At 42.6% G+C, this 18,756-nt stretch overlaps 3 protein-coding genes across 5 annotated transcripts; 1 reads left to right on the plus strand and 2 right to left on the minus strand.

Annotated features, from left to right (window-relative positions):
- Window positions 1-156: 156 nt before the first annotated feature.
- Window positions 157-2,660, minus strand: dda1 (DET1 and DDB1 associated 1). The gene is made up of 5 exons (XM_061297760.1): window positions 2,296-2,660; window positions 1,981-2,061; window positions 1,835-1,886; window positions 1,613-1,674; window positions 157-1,533 (listed from the first exon to the last, which is right to left on the minus strand). The coding sequence occupies exons 1-5, from the start codon at window positions 2,302-2,304 to the stop codon at window positions 1,429-1,431; spliced, it is 309 nt and encodes a 102-aa protein (XP_061153744.1). The 5' UTR covers window positions 2,305-2,660; the 3' UTR covers window positions 157-1,428.
- Window positions 2,661-4,451: 1,791 nt separating this feature from the next.
- abhd8b (abhydrolase domain containing 8b) lies at window positions 4,452-6,576 on the plus strand. Its single transcript, XM_061296386.1, is given in 4 exon segments — window positions 4,452-5,239; window positions 5,375-5,545; window positions 5,638-5,858; window positions 5,861-6,576. Coding segments are annotated over 4 exon segments (1,521 nt in total). The 3' UTR covers window positions 6,202-6,576.
- Window positions 6,577-6,691: 115 nt separating this feature from the next.
- Window positions 6,692-16,960, minus strand: ptprc (protein tyrosine phosphatase receptor type C). 3 transcript variants are annotated; one of them, XR_009717806.1, is made up of 33 exons: window positions 16,733-16,892; window positions 16,554-16,643; window positions 16,406-16,486; window positions 14,265-14,279; window positions 13,759-13,866; window positions 13,617-13,634; window positions 13,269-13,529; window positions 12,985-13,194; window positions 12,789-12,917; window positions 12,532-12,651; window positions 12,296-12,451; window positions 12,005-12,157; window positions 11,534-11,739; window positions 11,403-11,463; window positions 11,210-11,318; window positions 11,061-11,098; window positions 10,458-10,549; window positions 10,289-10,379; window positions 10,135-10,211; window positions 10,034-10,070; window positions 9,869-9,966; window positions 9,659-9,784; window positions 9,437-9,591; window positions 9,065-9,200; window positions 8,840-8,989; window positions 8,666-8,756; window positions 8,339-8,478; window positions 8,126-8,260; window positions 7,943-8,059; window positions 7,723-7,874; window positions 7,505-7,640; window positions 7,159-7,440; window positions 6,692-7,077 (listed from the first exon to the last, which is right to left on the minus strand). XR_009717806.1 is itself a non-coding variant. In XM_061296384.1 (32 exons), the coding sequence occupies exons 3-32, from the start codon at window positions 16,467-16,469 to the stop codon at window positions 7,213-7,215; spliced, it is 3,609 nt and encodes a 1,202-aa protein (XP_061152368.1). In that variant the 5' UTR covers window positions 16,470-16,486; window positions 16,554-16,736; window positions 16,819-16,960; the 3' UTR covers window positions 6,692-7,212. The 3 variants fall into 3 exon arrangements, 2 of the variants coding, with proteins under 2 accessions (XP_061152368.1, XP_061152367.1); XM_061296384.1 differs by having other exon boundaries at window positions 6,692-7,440; window positions 16,554-16,736; window positions 16,819-16,960; XM_061296383.1 differs by having other exon boundaries at window positions 6,692-7,440.
- Between the last annotated feature and the right edge of the window lie 1,796 nt (window positions 16,961-18,756).

The raw sequence follows: 18,756 nt of genomic DNA on the forward strand, positions 1-18,756 counted from the left end.
TTTATTTTGTCATATTTTTGTAAGATCGCAAAAAGTTGATAGTTAATAAAACTATTTCAAATGCATTTTGTGGTGTTTGTCGTTTTGAATAGAATGACCCGTGTATTTTAGCACGACTGATCTTTTTTTTTTAAACTGATAAAAGCACACAATAACAATGGTGCCAGTCCAGTTTTATTTCAGCAAAGCTAGAAAACAAAATCCATCTGATCTAACACGCAAAATAGGGAAAAGGCGTCAGGTGTCGTCAAACAGTCTTAGCTGAAGCATAAAATGAAACGATGCCTGAAACTGACAACGGGTAGCGAGGTGTCAAACTACATGATTTCATTCCCATCTCACATACTACCTGTTTTTATACATATATAAATCTTTATTCAGTATTGTAATGGACATCAAAAGAAACCGAGGGAACAAGATGCGATACGGACTGCGTGCTAAATACAGAACCTCTCGAACTCACCGAAACCAAGGTGATGCGAGAAGACAACAGGATCCAAACTCTGACGACCAGTTGTAAGGCCTCTAAGGCTAACAATCCAGAAATGCTATAATGGGGGGAGAAAAAATAATCTGGCAAGGCCAGATCACGTCAATTCTGCACTGAGGTTTTTACAATGTACCTAAATAAATGTATATAACAAATGCACATTAAGTTAAATTATGGAATTGGCATTTATTTACACAAAATGCAGTCGTTCTTTCCTGTGTAACTTTTGCTCAAACCAGGAAATCCAACATTCGGTTGTACAACCCCTTAGCCTCACTCGGATGGTAGGTGCAAACGGCATTTGTCGCCATTACAAAAAAAAAAAAACACGCCAAGCCGAACGATTATGGAGCGATGCACTGCAAGGACACACGAGCGTGGCGCTTCTATTTTGTGCTGTTCTTCACAGTGCATTCTTGGTTGTGTGGATTTCCAAGAGTGGGGAGAAACATCATGACTGTTACAGAGTGGGCAGTGAAACTGAGAAGGGGGGAGGGGGGGCACTTTGGCAGGCAGGAACCGCGTTGCCGTACTTAAACAAGAAACACAAGAAGTCAAATCGAGACACTTTTGAGACTAGACTTGTCAGGTCACTTGCCAACTTTCGACGAATCAATTTACCTCACATGTACAGCACGTTACACACACACAGCTCAGCATGCATACAAACATACACTGTATCCTAACATACGGCATAGACAGCCCGGCCCAATACGGTCTTCTGTTCAGTTCTCAGAGATCGCTCGCAAATCTGAGTGGGCTTGCGTTCCTTCTTCAGTAATGAGCTGACCACCGAAGACCTCTGCTGAGGAGAGGTACAGGTCGTCGCCACGCAGCGGAGCGGCCATGAGCTGTCGCCCTTTCTTTTTCGATTGTTTTGGATCGCCTACGCCCCGCACACACAGACACACGCGCGCACACACACGCACACATACACTTTAAGAGTCTTCATTCATTTCTTGGCTGTCTGTCCTGGCGATCTTTCTGGGAGGCGCCGGGCTGTCCCCCTCCCCTTGCTCCTGTTCTCGTTTCTTTGCCGCATTCTGCAAATCAAAAGGGTCGTTGGCGATGGCGCGAGGCATCAACTCAAGGACCACGTTTTGGCCGTCTGAACCGGCTCACCTCTTTGTCCCACTGATGATGGAGGTAGCGCAGGAGGATGTTGGTTTTCTCTGTTACAATGACTGAGGCAAAAACACAATGGCGCTACATCATCAGACAGTTACAGAGACTGACAAAAAAAGATGACATTTGACCCCAGCTATTTAAATTAGCTACATAAGTATTTTGGATTAGACGTTCAGCTCTAGAAAAAGCTAACCCCCTCAACGGACTGGTACTCACTCTGTTCTGAAGGGTATTCCCGTGTTGGAAGATAGACAGAGGGCCTACGATTCTATAGAAGACAGAAAAACAATAAGGTTTATTCAGCAATAACGTTTTGGTTTCTGAAGCAAAAAGGGAAACGGTACCAAATTAAGGGTACTTACAGATGCTTTACAAACGGAGTCCGCATGGAACCTGCTGAAGTTGCTTTTATTATAGACGGGAAGCCCTTTAAGGAAATCTGCCTGTGGGGAGAGACAACGAGCATCTGATCATCCGGCCAAAACCAAACTATTACAAAAGATCATTTCAATTTCCCATGGGCATAATGATGATGCCGGTAGATTGGCCTCAGTGATGAAAAGAATGACGTGACTACAAGAATACCGGTATCTAGCCTACTCGAGCAGCTCCCGGTTGGTTAACGTCAGCCCGGCGCTAATGTCAGCAGCTCTGCATTGGTATGTGGTAGTAGATACCTTTTCCATGACAGTGGTCGAACTAAATCCAAGGTTGGCCGCTGAGCTTGTTGCAGACACCGTCGTGCACGTCGTTCTAAAGTAGCAGGCAGGCAAGCGACGTGTTTACGACTATGCTACCGATAGCCGAGCTAGCTTAGGGAACAGGACACCGTACGGCTCGTCTATCGGGTGGCACTGGCCACACAAACATAAAACTCACAATCAAATTGCTATTATCATTCTATGTTCAGTCTCATTGAGAACTATATCCTTCCGAAAAAACACCCCGGTTTGACATTGACTAAATTAGCAGAGCTCCAAGGCTAGCGCGGTGGCATCGCTACTTCTTCAGACCGCGCCCCGGAAACGCTCGTGGCCGTCAAAGAAAATGCTAATTTTGTTGTGGCGCCCTCTAGCGCCTGGATGTCCTAAACAACTGACTATTATTTAAAACATCTTTTATTATTATTTCTAAAGACTGCCACTGTCATAAGGGTCCCTCGTGAGGATAAGCGGCTCGGAAGATGAATTAATTTATGCACATACATGTATATATATTTCACTAAGGAGTGAAGTAAACTACAAATTCACTCAGGAATAAAGTAAAGTAAACTATAACTGTGAAATACCTGTTGGACCTTTCTTCTTCTGTAGGCAATATCGAAATAAATACATTTTGGTTTTAGTTCATTAAAATGTCGTTTTAGCTATTTTTAGTTTTTGTTTCTTTCCCTTAAGGATTTTTTTCTCAATTGTAGTTTTTTAATTACTATTTTATTATAATCTTTATTGTATACGGAGTAAAAAAATATATTTATGATTAGACAATTGATGAAACGTTGCCAGAGCGCCCCCTACTTTTCACAAATAATGTTCAATTGCACTGTACAGTAATATCCTGTTTTGGTCGGTAGAGGGCAGCTCTATCGATCCATGAATGCAAGCAGAAGATTATCTCTTTTCTAAGCACCTAATTAAAAGTGTTCTTTTATTTCTAAGCGCGTTAATTATTTTGGTAACAATATTTCTAGACTGGATCACAGAAGCAATATAACGACAACAGAGGAGACAACAACACGTCGGACAAATGTAGAGGACTGCGCTCCAGATAAATTAGATTATTGGATTGACTGACAGATTATTTTGCTCTCTTATCCCGCGATGCTTCGTGAGAAAAACACGTCAATGTAATCGTATTTTTTCACCCCAGAGTTCGGAAGTATTAAAGGTATGAACTCTTTCATTTTTTTTTAAAGTACATTTTCTTGAAAGTACCTATACAATTGGGGCGCAACTGTCTATTGCTAACGCGGCACACTAGATTTGACAGCGGAGATTTGCTTTTGTGTTGAGAGGCAAAATAGTGTTACATATTTATAATCCAAATAAATCTGAATTTGGGGGGGTTGAGAAATTGTCAACAAGTAGAAATGAATGAGCAACAGAAACATGTACAGCAGTCAACACCCATGATTATTGTTTGATTCTATAATGGTGCCTTCATTTAAATGGTCAATTTTGATCATTTACACACCAATTTAAGAGGTAGTTTTATATGCACGTATTTATGTACTATTTATGTATAATTATGGATGGAGACCAGGTGAGGGTGTACTCTATGTTTTGCCCAAAGTCGGCTGGGAAAAACTCCAGTCACCCACGACCAAAAAGGATAAACATGGATCCATTTTTTTAAATCATTTGTCTACTCTGGCTATATACAAGTCTTGAAATCATTTCTTTGTAGCGGCCTTCTGGTGTTTATGTCAACAATATTTCCGAGGGCCAAGTGTGACAGTTTACATCAGGAGAAGCCACAGACAGTGACAGATTGTGTTGTGTGGACTTAGAAAGAAACTCTAATCCCCTGGAGCCAGAGAGGAAAGTAACAGGAAGGCACGATAATGCCACGAGCACAGAGCCTGCCTGCATGGTGCACTGTTGTTGCCATGACTGGTAATCACCTCACACTCTTGTGGTTGCTGCTGTGTTTTAATGTGATCACAACTGAGCAAGGGAGAAGCCATGAAGGACGCTGGAGGGTGGGGCAGATATTACTACTGCATGATACTACTGTAAAAAATGCTTAGTGAATGTGGACGACCATTGTTCTGGATGCAAAATCCAAGTTCATTATTCCCATAACATCTTCACCGGTGTGTTTGATTGCAGCCATGCTGACAAGCTTTATGGAAGGTCTTCTCTGCTGCCTTCCATCAAAGTCAACCAATGTCGTGGTTCCCGTCGAGACGTCCGAATCCATCGACGGTTTCGAGTTCGTCGAAGTGAAACCGGGCCGGGTGCTTCGCGTCCGGCATCTAATCCCCGAGCGCTCGGTGGTGGAGCAACCCGCGGGACAGGCCGGGTACGTCAGCTGCAAGAGGAGGATCTCGGTCTTCTGCAACGGGCAGTTGTTCATCGAGAACCTCGGCGACAAGGCGGCCCCGGCGGAGCTGAAAACCTGCCAAAACGGCGACACGCAACCAAACAGCACCGTCGAGGTGGAACTGACGCACTGCGGCGACGCTTCGCCGCTCGACGATGTTCCCGGCTCGGACTCGGTCGCGGCGGGAAAGGTCGTGACGTCTGAGACGGGAGCGCTGGCGGACGCGCCCGCCGCTTCGCAGCCCGACACGTCGCAGAAACGACGGCGGCGGAAGCTCAAGCGCACCGTGGTGATTGACTGCCAGAGGAAAATCTCGGCGTGTAAAGGGACGCATACGGATGTCGCTCTGTTCTTCATCCACGGCGTGGGAGGCTCTCTGGATATCTGGAAGAGCCAGTTGGACTTCTTCTGGCGACTGGGCTACGAGGTGATCGCCCCTGACCTGGCGGGCCACGGCTGCAGCTCCGCGCCTCCGATACCCGCCGCGTACACTTTCTACGCCCTGGCGGAAGACATGCGACTTATCTTCAAGAGATACGCACGCAAGAGGAATATTCTCATCGGACATTCTTACGGGTAAACAACGGTCAGCTTCATTCTTATTGGCAGGACAGATGAGCACCAAAATAATAGTCGTTGGTAAAACGTAGAGCAAGGGTCCAAATTCCATGATCCAATTGATGCTCATTTTTATCTTCTTCTTTGCACCAGTGTGTCATTCTGTACTTTCCTGGCGCACGAGTATCCGGAGCAGATCCACAAGATGGTCATGATCAACGGAGGTGGTCCCACAGCGTTGGAGCCCAGCCTCTTCTCCGTCTTCAACTTGCCTTCATGTGTGCTCGACTGCCTCTCTCCGCTGCTCAGCTGGAGTTTTCTCAAGTAAGGAACATCAACAGCAACGTTTGCCATCACGTCACGCTCATGAGAACTTTCTAAATGCGTGGGCTTTGTCGTCGGTCAACCCACCACAGGGCCGGTTTTGCTCATCAGGGTGCAAAGGAGAAGCGCTTGCTGAAAGAGAACAACGCCTTCAACGTTTCGGCTTTCGTGCTGCGCGCCATGATGAGCGGGCAGTATTGGCCCGAGGGGGATGAAGTCTACCACGCTGAGATTACTGTGCCCGTCCTGCTGGTTCATGGAATCCATGACAGGTTTGTCCCCGTTGAAGAGGACCAGAGAATGGCAGAGGTAATTAAAGGCGAGGTGGTCACATTTTTTTTTTTTTACAGACTAATTGCTATTTCTTTTGCATCTGTCAGATCCTCCTCATCGGCTTTCTAAAAGTCTTGGAAGATGGCAGTCATATGGTCATGATGGAATGTCCAGAGGCTGTCAACACACTCCTGCATGAGTTCTTCCTCTGGGAGCCTGCAACCCCCCCACTTCCAAAGCCCAAAGCCCGGCCAGAGACCGCCAAAGCCCAAAGCGACATGGGTAAAACCGGAGCCAACCCCGCCAAGGTCCGACCGGCGACTGCCTTGCAGGCCTCGTTAAAAAGTGAAGCACAAGTCAAGTTTGACAGGGGGGACAAATGAGAAAAGATTTCATGAGCGGTGATGATGATGCTTCAACTTCCACGGGAACTGAGATGACTTGAGCCACAGTCATGTGACTGGTGAAGATGTTGTGCCTTGAAATGAAGCGTGCTCATATTTTAAAGTGTCGCATTTGGAACACTTGCAGAAGTATTTTCAAAGTCTAGTTCGTTCTCTTTTTTTTTTCTACAAGAGTTTTGTGGATGGAAAATATGTAAATTATGTTGGTACAAAGAGATGCAGCAAATGCAACCGTATTTTTGGACCAAATCTTTCCATGATTATCCAGTACACGTTTTGTACTTTCAGACATTTGTGCATATAAAAATATATAGATACAGCTCTGATTATGTGATTATTTTAATATGATACTTTTTATACATTGTACTTGTTTTTTGGGGATGAATATTATCATTATACGGTTTTTAAATTTAGAATGAGTTCCCAATTATTTGCTTTTTTTTTTTCCTAAATGAAGAACAATGATCCATTTTAAAAGCATCATCTTAATACATTTATTAATTTTTTTACAATATTAAGACATTCATATCATTCATTGAACTATTTAGCTTTGAGGTTTTCATCTTCCATCTCTTGACTAGCTTGAGTGAATTTGAGCGTAAAGTACTGTACGGACCAAACACTTAGAGCAGATGATTAAAAAACATGTCCGAGCATATCCGAGTACCTAATGCTGTATCGCCTAACAAATTACAGAATAAACTTTTGACATTTTCAGATGGAGCAGTGATGTACAAAAATGTAAATGATGTGGTATGTGACATCTTCCCCAGGATTGAAAGCGTTCCAAAAAAAAAAAAAGAAGTGTGATCCATAAAAAGATGATGTGTTGTCCGCCTTTACTTGGACAGATCCCTAATAAATTGAAGGTTTGAAGGCCCCAAATTTGTTTAAAACTTTGTCCCACACGGAAAGATCGAATTAAAGCGCATGTACCTGCAACCACTCGTCCTGGATCATTTCTCAGCCTCCGTTTTGTCTTCCTGCCATCTATGCATGAGCAGGCACAGGATCCCTCTCACTCTCTGCTGCCCCCTGCTGGCTCATCTCGGTAGCGGAGGCTAGCTCTGCAACCTTTTCTTCACTTTGCTGGCCTGTTGTCATGCTTTCATTCACCAAGTAGACAGAGTCGGCATCAGAGGGCCGGACTGCTTTCACCTCTCCATTCTGGACTGGATAGACCCCATCCAGTGCATCGTACAAGAACTGGTACTGGGCCTGTCCGAAGCACACCAAAGTCTTATTTTGGAAAGATCATTTCAATGGTACGCCTAGTTCTTACCAGACTTGCAATCATGCCCTGTCGCTCCTTGCGCAAGGTTCGAACCACGTGGAAAACGTCGACGACCTTTTCCGTCTCGGCGCTGTCGAGCAGCCTCCACAGAGCGCAGAAAATGCCGCAACGAGATGAGCCATCGCTGAGGCGTACGCACACACGAATCCAAAACTTGGTCATCGCTTCACAGCATGATACCCTTGTGAGTTAGTCTTGTCGATTACCTGCAATGGACCACGACGGGAGGACCTCGTCGGGGCTGGTCAAAATCCTTAACTTCTTTAATCATGTCAGTCAAGTCTTGAGACGTCTCTGGTAGTTCTCGATCGAGCCAGTTGAGGAACTGGACGTGTGTCACGACACGACTGTCTTTCCTCTGTGGACCGAAGGAATGAAATATTGAGCGATACTGGACTTGGAGTAAGAAAATGAACATCACGGTACCTTGACGTGACGAATCAGCATGTTGTGCTTGATCAGATTTGGACAAGCGTCTTTTGACGTCACCTCCACTTCGATATCCCCGTAAGTGCTCTTCTCCTTCTCCCAGTACGCAGACTCCTGTACACAAGACAGAATGAGTTCATTTGATACGGTAAATGATTCGTGGGATAAATATTTGGATACCTTTTCTTCATCATTAGCTCCTGACAGCATGACAATAGTGGAGGCTTTTTTTTGGTAAACCATGGACCAAAAATCAGCTAGGGTGTTTTTCAGAGGAGTCTGGGTTGCAATAAAGCTGCGTGGACCCCAGTAGCCCTGTGTGCACCAAGAAAACGATCTCAAATTGTCGTTACTGCAACTTTTGAGGGGGAGGGAAAAAAAAAAACCACAAACGTGAATGTTGGAGGCGTTGATGTATTTGGTGTTCTCCTCTTCCTCTTCACTATCAGTTGAGGTTTCATCGTGCTCTTCATCATGGCTGCTATCCTGACTCAGGGCGTCATCCAACCTCAGCAGCACTCTGTTGTAATCATCTGAATGGGGCAAGTTTAGCACAGCAGACACGACATGATTTCGCAACATCAACGACAACGCCGATGTAGACAGACAAAGGCATTGAGGCAAATGAATGTGAGAATGGAATATTGAGTCGATATATGTTATTTTGTCCCTCATTCAATGTGCCCAAATGCCTTTGTCCAGATGATGAGTTGTTTTTACAAGGGATGACAGCGGAACAGCGATTCTTCTTTTTGTTGTCCTCGGTGATCCCGGTGTTGAACGTCTTCCAGTTGTAGCAGTTGGGAAGTCTCTGAATTGCAGGACGATACAATTTCAATTTTGAGCAAATCTGCTGTGAATTATTCGGTGATCAACTAACTATACAGTCCATACATGAAACTCTTCCTCCAGGAAAGTTGGTTCACTGTCAGAGTTGTTCTCCTTCAGTATGCTCAGGGCACCATGGAGCTCTGACAGTGCGATTTCTGTTTCTCCAAACTGGTTGTGCTCCACCAGGGCTTGGTGAATCAGAATGTACTGGGCCTGAGATAAATACATCGTTATTTAATCTCTCTTTTTTTTCTTGGGACTACTAAATTGTCAAATTTGATTTCCTACCTCCACTTGAACCATGAGACATCTCTGTTTGCGGAGTTTGAAAACATAGCCATAGATGTCCACCTTGCTCTCGGCCTCGAGACACTCGATCATGGCGTCGATGCCGATGTAGGTGCCCGTCCTGCCCACTCCAGCGCTACGCAAGAATAAAACGATGTTAATCAAGCTTCGCTTATCACTTCAATATGAGTTCAACCAGACGGAGGAAGTAGCCGGATGAGAAACTTGACTTTCAATTGATCAATGGAAAATAATAAATGCATCTTCCTCCTGTCTTGTGTTCACATGTTGAAAATTCAAATCAAATCAAAATAATTTTAGCATCAAAATAAATTTGGGTGTTTTCTTTTTTTGACTTATTCTATGACTTACCTGCAGTGGATGACAATGGGCCCGCTGAAAACATTTTTGAAGGCGTTGACGCGGCGTCTGAGCTTCAGGAGGAGGTGCGGCTCCTCGGGGACGCCGTGGTCAGGCCAACTGATGAACTGGATGTGGGTGACTTCTCGCTCAGAGTTTTCTCTCCTCTGTAAGGAAAGGCGCTACTCAACTCACCGCAGCCATCCGGAGGTGACATTTTCGCCGCCGACTTACATTAGTCAAGCTAAGACGGCGGATGGAATGATCGGGGAAGTGATTTTCCGACTTGATCTTGACGATAAACTCCTCGAATATCTCCGTCTCTCGGTTCATAGAAGGCCAGTACTGCGCGCACTTGTTCTGTAAAAAAAATATATTTAAAAAACTAAAATTATAATAAAGAATAAAAACAAATATATGTATGATGAAGTTGTATGATCTTACCTTGTTTCCCTCTTCACAGCGTGTCACCATGACAATGATTGAAGAGCGCTGCTCCCAGATCATCCTCCAAAAGTCCACCACAGTTTCCTCCTTTGGGCCTGCACACACACACACACACATTGACACAAACACACTTGGCAATCCAAAGAAGCGCACGACCGCTACCTTGAGCTGCAATGTACTTCTTGGATTCCTTGTAGCCCTGCACAGGAGCAAATATTTCAATAAGTGGAGCTTGAACATCTATAAGGATACCGTTTGCATACATCAATGAAGCTGGCGTTGATGTAGTCGCATCCCGCCTCTCCGTTTCCTGTGCTGAGCTGGACTCGGTTGTAATCGTCTGGTCAAGAGAGCAAATGTTGGAACGCTCCAATGCATTTTTAATTTTTTGCTTTAAGGAACCAAGCCACTCCATACATGGTAGGATGTCCACATAACGGTTCTTGGGGATGTTGTAGTTTTTCTTGGCCTCTTTCACCGTGTAATGGGTAATAATTTTGGGGATGCTCTGAAAGCAGGATATTTCTCGTTCAGTGCATGCTTCCTCTCATCTAGCGTAAACGGCCATGAGGAGAAAGCAAGCAACCTGAAACTCATCGAGAAAAAGGCGTCCTTCATCAGCTAGTTTCCTTTTGTACGAGTCCAGCAAGACGTTGGCTTCGATTGGCTCCACAGAAGCTGCGCGAGAACAAAGCATTGACAAGATGTTGAAAGAGGAAGTCCATACTTTCTTTTATATTTATATTGACAGTACAATGAGTCAAGATGCATTCATCAAGTAGAAGAAGTAGATGGGAGGTAGGGTAGTGCTCTATAATTAGTATAAAACTGACATTCTGCTTTTTCTGTGTTTTGAAATAAAAAAAAAATTGTTATTAAATAAGTGGAAACAGTAAACCCGAGCTGCTTTGAAAACTATTCAGATCTTTCACTGAGAATCCAACATTTTGGAATTTAATGACTGGAAAATGGCACCAAATTATAATTGATTGAGATGAACTTTTGAAATCATATGACTTCAAATAATTACAAGAAACTTGCCTTATTTTCTGAAGTGTATGCAAAGTATGTAAACAAAAATGACGTTTATGAATGTATTTATGAAGCTGTATTCTTTAATAGAATATCTATTCAACTCATTTCAATGTCACATAATATAAGAGATTTCTAGTACATTCCGTGGACTCACTTGCATTGGGGATCAGAAGCAAATTTTCACTCATGTCTCTGTAAACACAAACAACCAAATCACACGAGCACCATTACAATGTTCCCTACAAATTCACGCTTATTTATAACCTTCCGGTAAATGCTGAGTCAAAGACCAAACGGCTTTACCGGAATCTTTGACGTTTCACGACGTAGATTCTGTAGAGGACCACAAGCAGCGCAAGAGATGTGAAAATGATGAGGAAGAGAAGAAAGCCGATAAGGGCTTTTTCATTATCTGCCAAACGAGAACACATAGCGAGAAATACAAATGTCATTTATTTCATGCAATGACATTGAAATATATATATAAAAGACCTACATTCAGTTGTTAAGGTTTTTTTCGAGAAGGTACTATTGAAGACCTGGTTGGACACATATACCTGAAAGAGCAAAGCATCATTTTCATGGCAATTATGTCCAAATTGCTAAGGATGGATGTAGAGTACAAACCTTCAATTCATAGGTGGTGGAGAAGCTCAGATCTTGGAAAAAGAATGCGCATTTGGTCTTGTTACTTGTTTTCACAACTCTACTACCCTGATAAAGTACTGCATGGAATTTCCCATCGGGTCCATTAAACCTTTGTGAATGTGTACATTTGACTTCGATAGAGTTGACGTTTACTTTTGCATCCAGTACAGAGATGTCCTCTGGAGCTGTGGGAAGAAAGAATGATCATTTGTCATTAAAACCATTTTTTTTTTTTTTTACTTTAGGAAATAAAAAAGGAAATAAATAAATAAGTGACAGTTTTACATTATATTTACGTACGGTGCGATTGAAAATTGCCGTTTGCTTCAATAGCATTTTTCACGTCTGCCGAAATATCTGTGTTTTCAATTACTTTTGTATTTTGGAAGGAAACTTACAAAAGAAGAAAAAAAAGAAAAGACAGAAATGAGATGGACTGAACACAATTACCTCCAATCTCAGTACTGAAGTTAGTTTTAATAATTCCTTGTGCAACATCCTGATCTTTGTACATGGGTTTGATTCTACATTCATAATCGGTGTATGGTTGCAAGTGACCAACCATACAATCAAAATGTGTCTCATTCCGTTTGGTTGCCATACCTGGGGGGGGAAAAAAAAAAAAAAAAAAGCAACTATCAACATCATCAATAATTGGCAAATTGGCAGTCTTCAAGTTTTTGGACAAAAAGAGAAACATTTGCATTGACTATTCTAAAAACCAGACTGCATCTTGCTTACATTGTTTCTCTTTTTCCATTTGAGACCTGCATATGCATTTATACGACGGCGGATTTGGTCCGGATAAGAAGTCTGGACAATTCTCACTGGCTGTTGTCCATGTCAGCGTCGCCGAAGTATTAGTAGGGCTGCTCTTTACATTTTGGACTTTAAGATCTGCGGATGCACAAATAGCCAGCCACCTTTATCAGCGAGTAGTTTCTAATTGTTTTCTCCCACCGCCTGTTTCAACATACCGCAGTTAATCGTCACATGGATCGTTGACAGATTTGCTATGATGACATCACGCTCCCGGATCTGACCGGTACAGAAGTACTTTGTGTACGGTTCCAGATCAGACACGTTCTTGGCTACGTCTGCAGAAACACAAAAAACGTCTCACAACCGTCGCACTCATTTAATGTTGATTATTTACGTTTGCAAAAAAAAAAGTCCTGTGACACAACATCAAAACTTTTCTTACTAAAGTTACTGAGAATATCGACACACATACTTTGACGGTCAAGACAGGAATAAACAACGGAGAGGTCGGTGCATTTAGGAGGTAACTCCGCTGTGATATTTGCAGGCAGTTGATCGGGAACATTCTGTCGTATGTTCTTTGAAAGTCCAGAGAGGAAATCTGTCAAAGAAAAAGAATAAATAAGGATTTTGTTTTTAGGAGAGACTTGTAGCATGGTTAAACGTACCGGTACTGATGAACTTTGTTAGCTGCAAGGAGGAGTTTGCGCAAGTGAAGGTTATCGTGCGATTAGAGCAAATGTCGCCGGTGTCCAGTTGGACGCACGGCTTATTGTCGCATTTCCTCGACGGATCTCGTAGAGACGTGCTGACATCCCAGCCGGTGGAGAGCGAAAGACACCCGGTGGAGCATTTGTCGAAAGTGATGTCATCTTGGCCTAAAATGTACACGCAAGGCTCAGATTGCGTGGGAAGTTAATTGTGTGAAAAAGGCTGAGGTCGTTTGACTCACTCATTTTTCCTGTCGCGCTTTTCGGAGCACCGTTGCTGTAGCTACAATTTTGTAAAAGTTTGTCATCACCAACATAATATTGAACTCGGTGCTTATATTCAGTGCACGGTTTGAGTTCCGTGATGTTGACCATTGTTGCGTTATGATGGATTTCTTTGGCCGGGCCACCATCTTCCGTCAAAATGAATTTGTACGTGGCGTTGGAAGAGGCGTTGATGACGAATCCCAAGCCGTACTTGATGGCTGTTACGGTGTAGGAGCCTACGTTGACACAAAAACAAGATGGATGGATAGAAAGCCGTGTATATTTTTAAATTCCAATTTTTTTTTTAGGAAATTGGTACTTACACTGATTTTGTAGAGAGGCTGCTCGATATTTATTCACGTCGTTTGGAAAAGAACACAGAACAGTGAAAATATTCGTATTAGTGCTACATTTTCCACCCACACACATAGCTTCACCGGAAATGACGATGATAAAACCTTTCACCATTTCTAGACGTCACTTCAGTCGAGCTCTGAAGGAAGGGAATGGGAGAAACTGTTGGGCTGTTGGTTGCGTCTGAGGCTTGCGTTGAGAAGTTTGCTGGGGTAGAAACTGGAGAAGAGAGAACACAGCTGTGTTCCTTGGACTGGATCACGTGATATGGATGCATTTGTGGAGCTCGTCTGCCTCTCTGTTCAATTTCTGCGCTCAGTTCTTTCAGTGGGGCCTTTGCATGTTCTCACAGTTCTTGCGTGTTTTTTTTTTTGTTTTTTTGCATACTACCACTTCCTCCCCGCTTTCTAAAAAGAGTTTATTGAAGACCCTAAGCACATCTGTGAGCGAGCCTTGAGGCGCTTTTCAAAATGGATGGAGCAGTTAAGAATCAACAGTTATTTTATTTGTCAAAATTGAATGCGTCTATTTTCTAAAATGCTTAGGGTCAGATTTTTTAACAAAAATCAGTCAGCAAGCTCTTTGCCAATTGCGTGTCATGATGAGTTGTCACTCACCTGTTATGTTTTCACCTGCAATCAAAATGAGAGAAGAAAGAAAAGGACAAAATATTGACATTTTTTGACATATTTCAAACAAATCAATTGAAATACAGTCATGCAATTTTGATTGAAACTTTCAAATGTTGCTTTCTGAATATTTTACATCGGAGATAAATGTGTAAGAATGTCTGATATTATATTGTCAGGGTTTAGCTCCTCAAAATACACCTAAAGACAACCGCAACAAACATCTAGAATATCAAGTGGAAGTTTACAAGTTAATCTGAAAAGAAGCGATCAGAATAAGCTCAACGTGAGACAACCCGGTCTCCGTTTCGGAAAGCGAGCCATCATTTCCTGCCTTACAACCCCCACATTTGCTTTCACTTTAGAAAGAACACCGGCAATACTTTAAACTCACAAAACATCGCCAAAAAGAAAAGAAAATCATTTAGTTATTTAATTCATTAATTTAATTTATAGTCATCTATAACCACTATGTTTTGTAATAAAAGAACTGCACTTTAAAAAAAAAAATATATATATATATTTTGTAAAATGCTTTTGACAATGAAGTTGAACTCAAGTCATTCCCCAACTTAAGATTCCCGCAAACACGCTATCGGCTTTTAGCGTGCCAATTAGAATAAAAGTTGGCGTGGCCACCATTAACAATAGTCAGGATGTGGTTTAGTGCGCCCACATTTTCTAGGTGATGCTTGCAACTTGCACTGACATTTCACCACCAAGCGTGGAAGTGGGTGGGCTCTGTGGAAACTTGCACGGAGAGGGAAAAAGATGCTTTGAAACGACGCCAAACATCTTCCCAAATGGCCACTCATCTAGGTTGTCCCCATCCAACGTGTTGCCATGACTTCAACAAACAGCTTTAGGTCTGCCATTTCGGACCAAACTTCTTCATTTTGCGCTTCCCCTTTTTTTCTCGACATTTTCCCCAAGTCGTTTTTTTCTGTCTGCTTGGCCCGATGTGCTCTGCTCTGCTCAGTCAGGAAACGAGTCAGAACGCAACGCGGAAGTGGTCAACTTTGAAGTTTGTACTTGATTCGAGAAGCACAAGCAAAAAAGTCGAATGTATGTAATCATTTAGCTGATACATGATACAACTCTTTCATTTTACATGTTGAATTAATTACATTTCTACGGGATAGTATTAAATTGGTTGGTAGCAGTCAACCAACAACTATCTTCCATGGAATTTCTCCATTTGAAGAATTGAGTTCATTTCTGTGTTTAAATATTGTTCTTCGCCCTTCTACAGAAGGTGAAGATCAAATGTTCATCCAGTTTTTGTGTCTAAATGAAAAGAAATCCATTTAGCTAGCAACATGATGTGGCAGAACCAATCTGGCTCGGGCCTTAACTTTGATACAGGTGGGTTAAAAATGTCTCACCTGGCACAAAAGTACCGTGATTTTTGGACTATAAGTCGCGTTTTTTTTTTCATAGTTTGGGTGGGGGGCGACTTATACTCAGGAGCGACTTATATACATATATATTTTTTTAAACTTTTTTGGGCATTTTATGGCTGCTGCGACTTATACTCCGGTGCGACTTATAGTCCGAAAATTACGGTATATAATATTTTTGTACCATAGCATTTCTGGGGCCGTGTTGGGACTGCAAACGGGCGCATTGTCATATTTGGTGCCAGGACAATGGACTTGTCCACCGTTCTCATTGAATGTGGTAGACATATCATTTATAAATATGACACCAGGATGGGACACTCCAAGGTGCATACTAACCCTGTATATCTACATTTGGTCAGATTCAATGCCTTTGCGCAACAAAAGTTTGGAAACACTGACAAAGCATGGAGTCATTGTACACACATGAACACCCAAACATGCACGTAGGTACATCCTTCATCTCCTGACAGTCCCCAGGGATGAATCTTTCCAGAACAACCCGAACCCCCAAAAATCTCTCCATCACCTTTTTAGCGTGCACACAAAGCAGAAGAGAAACATTGTGTTAAATGCTTCTCTTTCTCACCATGGAACACGTTTTCTAGCCCGAGGGGCTCAAGTCAATTGTTCATACCGGGGGGGATCCAAAACGGCTCTCGCAATAACATCCATTTTGCCAAAAAGCAACTTCAAGTTTGCAAAAGAACAAAATGAATGGTGACTTACAGGAGGCCAGCGAGATGACAGTAGCCCACAGCAGCTGGCTCCAGAGAGCACGCTGACCTTCCATGTGTGCCACCAAGTCACCTAGTGGGAAGCAACAAAGCAGATGTTCATACTCAACATCAAGAGGGACATTTTTGAAGCCACTTACGTTTTGGTGTCTTATCTGTTGACGCAGCTTCCTGGTCTGAAAAGCTCGCCTCAAGTGAAGCCAGAGTAATGTCACGCCGAACGAAGCTGCCTTAACGTTGGGTGACAGGAAGCTTCATTTCACCATCGTCATCAAGAACAGGAAGTCATGGCATCGAGCGTGTGTGAAAAAAAACCCACCTGACTAAAGAAGAATAAAAAATTCACTTGACATGTTTTTTGAAATCTATTTCTTTTTGGAGAACACGATGGATGCGTTGACTCACTCGCGTTGACTCTGTGTTGGAAATGAAATCTTTCAGCGGAATAATTCCAAAAGAGACAAACAGAAGTGAAACATCTTCAAGGTCCTCTTCTTTGTGACTCCGCCCTCATTCATCGCACACATGAGACAACACCTCTGACTTGACCGCGAGTCCTTATTAGCGTCACATTTTTTTGTCATATCAAATACAACTTAGTCATTTTACAACAGTAGCGGCAGTCTGATTTTTTTATTTTAACTTTATCAGTGTCAGGGTGAAAGCTCCGATGTGACAATTTGGTGATTTTTTTTTTTCCCCCACAAATCTAGGCTAATGGTCAGTGTTTGAAAATGATGATAAGTCACATAGCGACTTTGCTATTTTCTCAACATGCGGCCTTGGATTTGGAGATTTTTTCTCTTCCTGCATGAATGGCTTTTATTGTGGGCTTTTCTTTTCCCTGACTGAACTCATATTAACTTTAGTTGACTAAAAACAGATGGGTGAGGATTTTTTTCCCCCTCTCTCATCGTCATGCAGTGTGCATTGAGACAATTTCCTACGACAGTTGGACTTCTTTAATTTGATTTGATTATTTTACTTCATTTTATTATTGTCGGTGAGAGGTAAAGGGAGAACTAGCGTGTGCACTGCCGAACATGACTAAACACTTTTGTGGGTCTATCTAGGGGGTTTCAAGCGGAAACCCGGGAGGAAATTTGGGGTTCTGATGAATAGATCACAAATTTAGCACTTTCCACTTCTCAAAACTGAAGATTCTGTGACTACAACTTTGCATCATTGCATTCATTTGCTCCTAATGAATGCAATAAAACAATCCCCCAAGGGTACGCTGCCCCTTTTCAGCAATGTAAATCATAAAAAGAAAAATCTGATGAAAGTAAGTTGCAATAAGCATAAGTTAATCAAAAGTTTGTACTGAATTGTTGCGCCTGTGAAGGAAAACTGAACTTTTTTTAGGCTCCCAACACTTATGTAGCGCTTGAGTCAAAGGGTGTGGTAAGAATGATACAACTTCCGCAAATGTCGTCTTTCTTATTTGCATACTGTGTACGTTGTTGTTTTACGGAGTATCGATTCGAATTTGGGATTCGAAAAATATAAACGCAATATATGTTTGAGTACGTAAGGCTGGCTGCTTATTATTGCAGAGGAGGGAGCCATTAACCAAGTGCTGTTAGTATTTCCATAGAGTCACAGCTGTGACCACAAAAGAGATTTGTCGGTGCTCTTTGCCATCCGTCAGTCATCTCAGCACTCCAACTCTAACTTTGGATTGTTCTGGTATATATTATTATGGTGGTCCAATTTACTTTTGTTAACTTGGTTTAAAAAGTTTGAGAAGCACAGAGGACAACTGCTGTTTCTATTTGTCAATGGCAGTGACAAGAATATTTAAGACTGCATTTTCTGCATCCTTTTGCACCTCTCTCGCCCAAAAAAAAAAAAAAAAAAGACTTTTGTGGTAAAATTACACTTCCTCTCCATTTCCTCTTTCAGATAAGTGACAGTGTCACCGTGACAAACTAAAGAGACGCCGTCACGTCTCGACTTTCCCATGCAGTGCAAGTGGTGACGCAAGTCTTTCTAACCACTAGGGGGCAGTATGGCTTCACTCTGTACCACAAGTAGCCTTTTCGTGCATATATTTTTCCTTCACTGTTTATTTATTTTTTTAGGGGGAGGGAGGGGCAGCCAGGAGTGTGAGCTTTTTTTTTTTTTGCACACACAAACACATGTAACATACATTCACACACCCTCAATGGTGCAATTTGGACTCCTTGTGGTTCTTCTCTGCCAGTGACTGACAGGTTCTTAACGAGAGCAGCCTAGAGCGTTTGCCCTCCAGGCGTGTACATCAACCATCAACATACAAGACACACACACATTTTACACACCTCGCACAAACATCTAGTCTTTCTCGCCTGGCAATGATTG

The sequence above is a fragment of the Syngnathus typhle genome, linkage group LG14 (genome assembly GCF_033458585.1).
Source record: "Syngnathus typhle isolate RoL2023-S1 ecotype Sweden linkage group LG14, RoL_Styp_1.0, whole genome shotgun sequence".
In the NCBI taxonomy this organism is placed as follows: Eukaryota; Metazoa; Chordata; class Actinopteri; order Syngnathiformes; family Syngnathidae; genus Syngnathus; species Syngnathus typhle.

Coding starts and splice junctions, on each gene's coding strand:
- ptprc (XM_061296384.1), bottom strand. CDS start 16,469: ATGGAAGGTCAGCGTGCTCTCTGGAGCCAGCTGCTGTGGGCTACTGTC. Junction 8,479..8,665: donor CTGTTCCGCTGTCATCCCTT/GTAAAAACAACT, acceptor TGCCCCATTCAG/ATGATTACAACAGAGTGCTG. Junction 7,641..7,722: donor CCCGTCGTGGTCCATTGCAG/GTAATCGACAAG, acceptor CGTACGCCTCAG/CGATGGCTCATCTCGTTGCG.
- dda1 (XM_061297760.1), bottom strand. Junction 1,887..1,980: donor ACTCCGTTTGTAAAGCATCT/GTAAGTACCCTT, acceptor TGTCTTCTATAG/AATCGTAGGCCCTCTGTCTA. Junction 1,675..1,834: donor GGAATACCCTTCAGAACAGA/GTGAGTACCAGT, acceptor TTTTTGCCTCAG/TCATTGTAACAGAGAAAACC.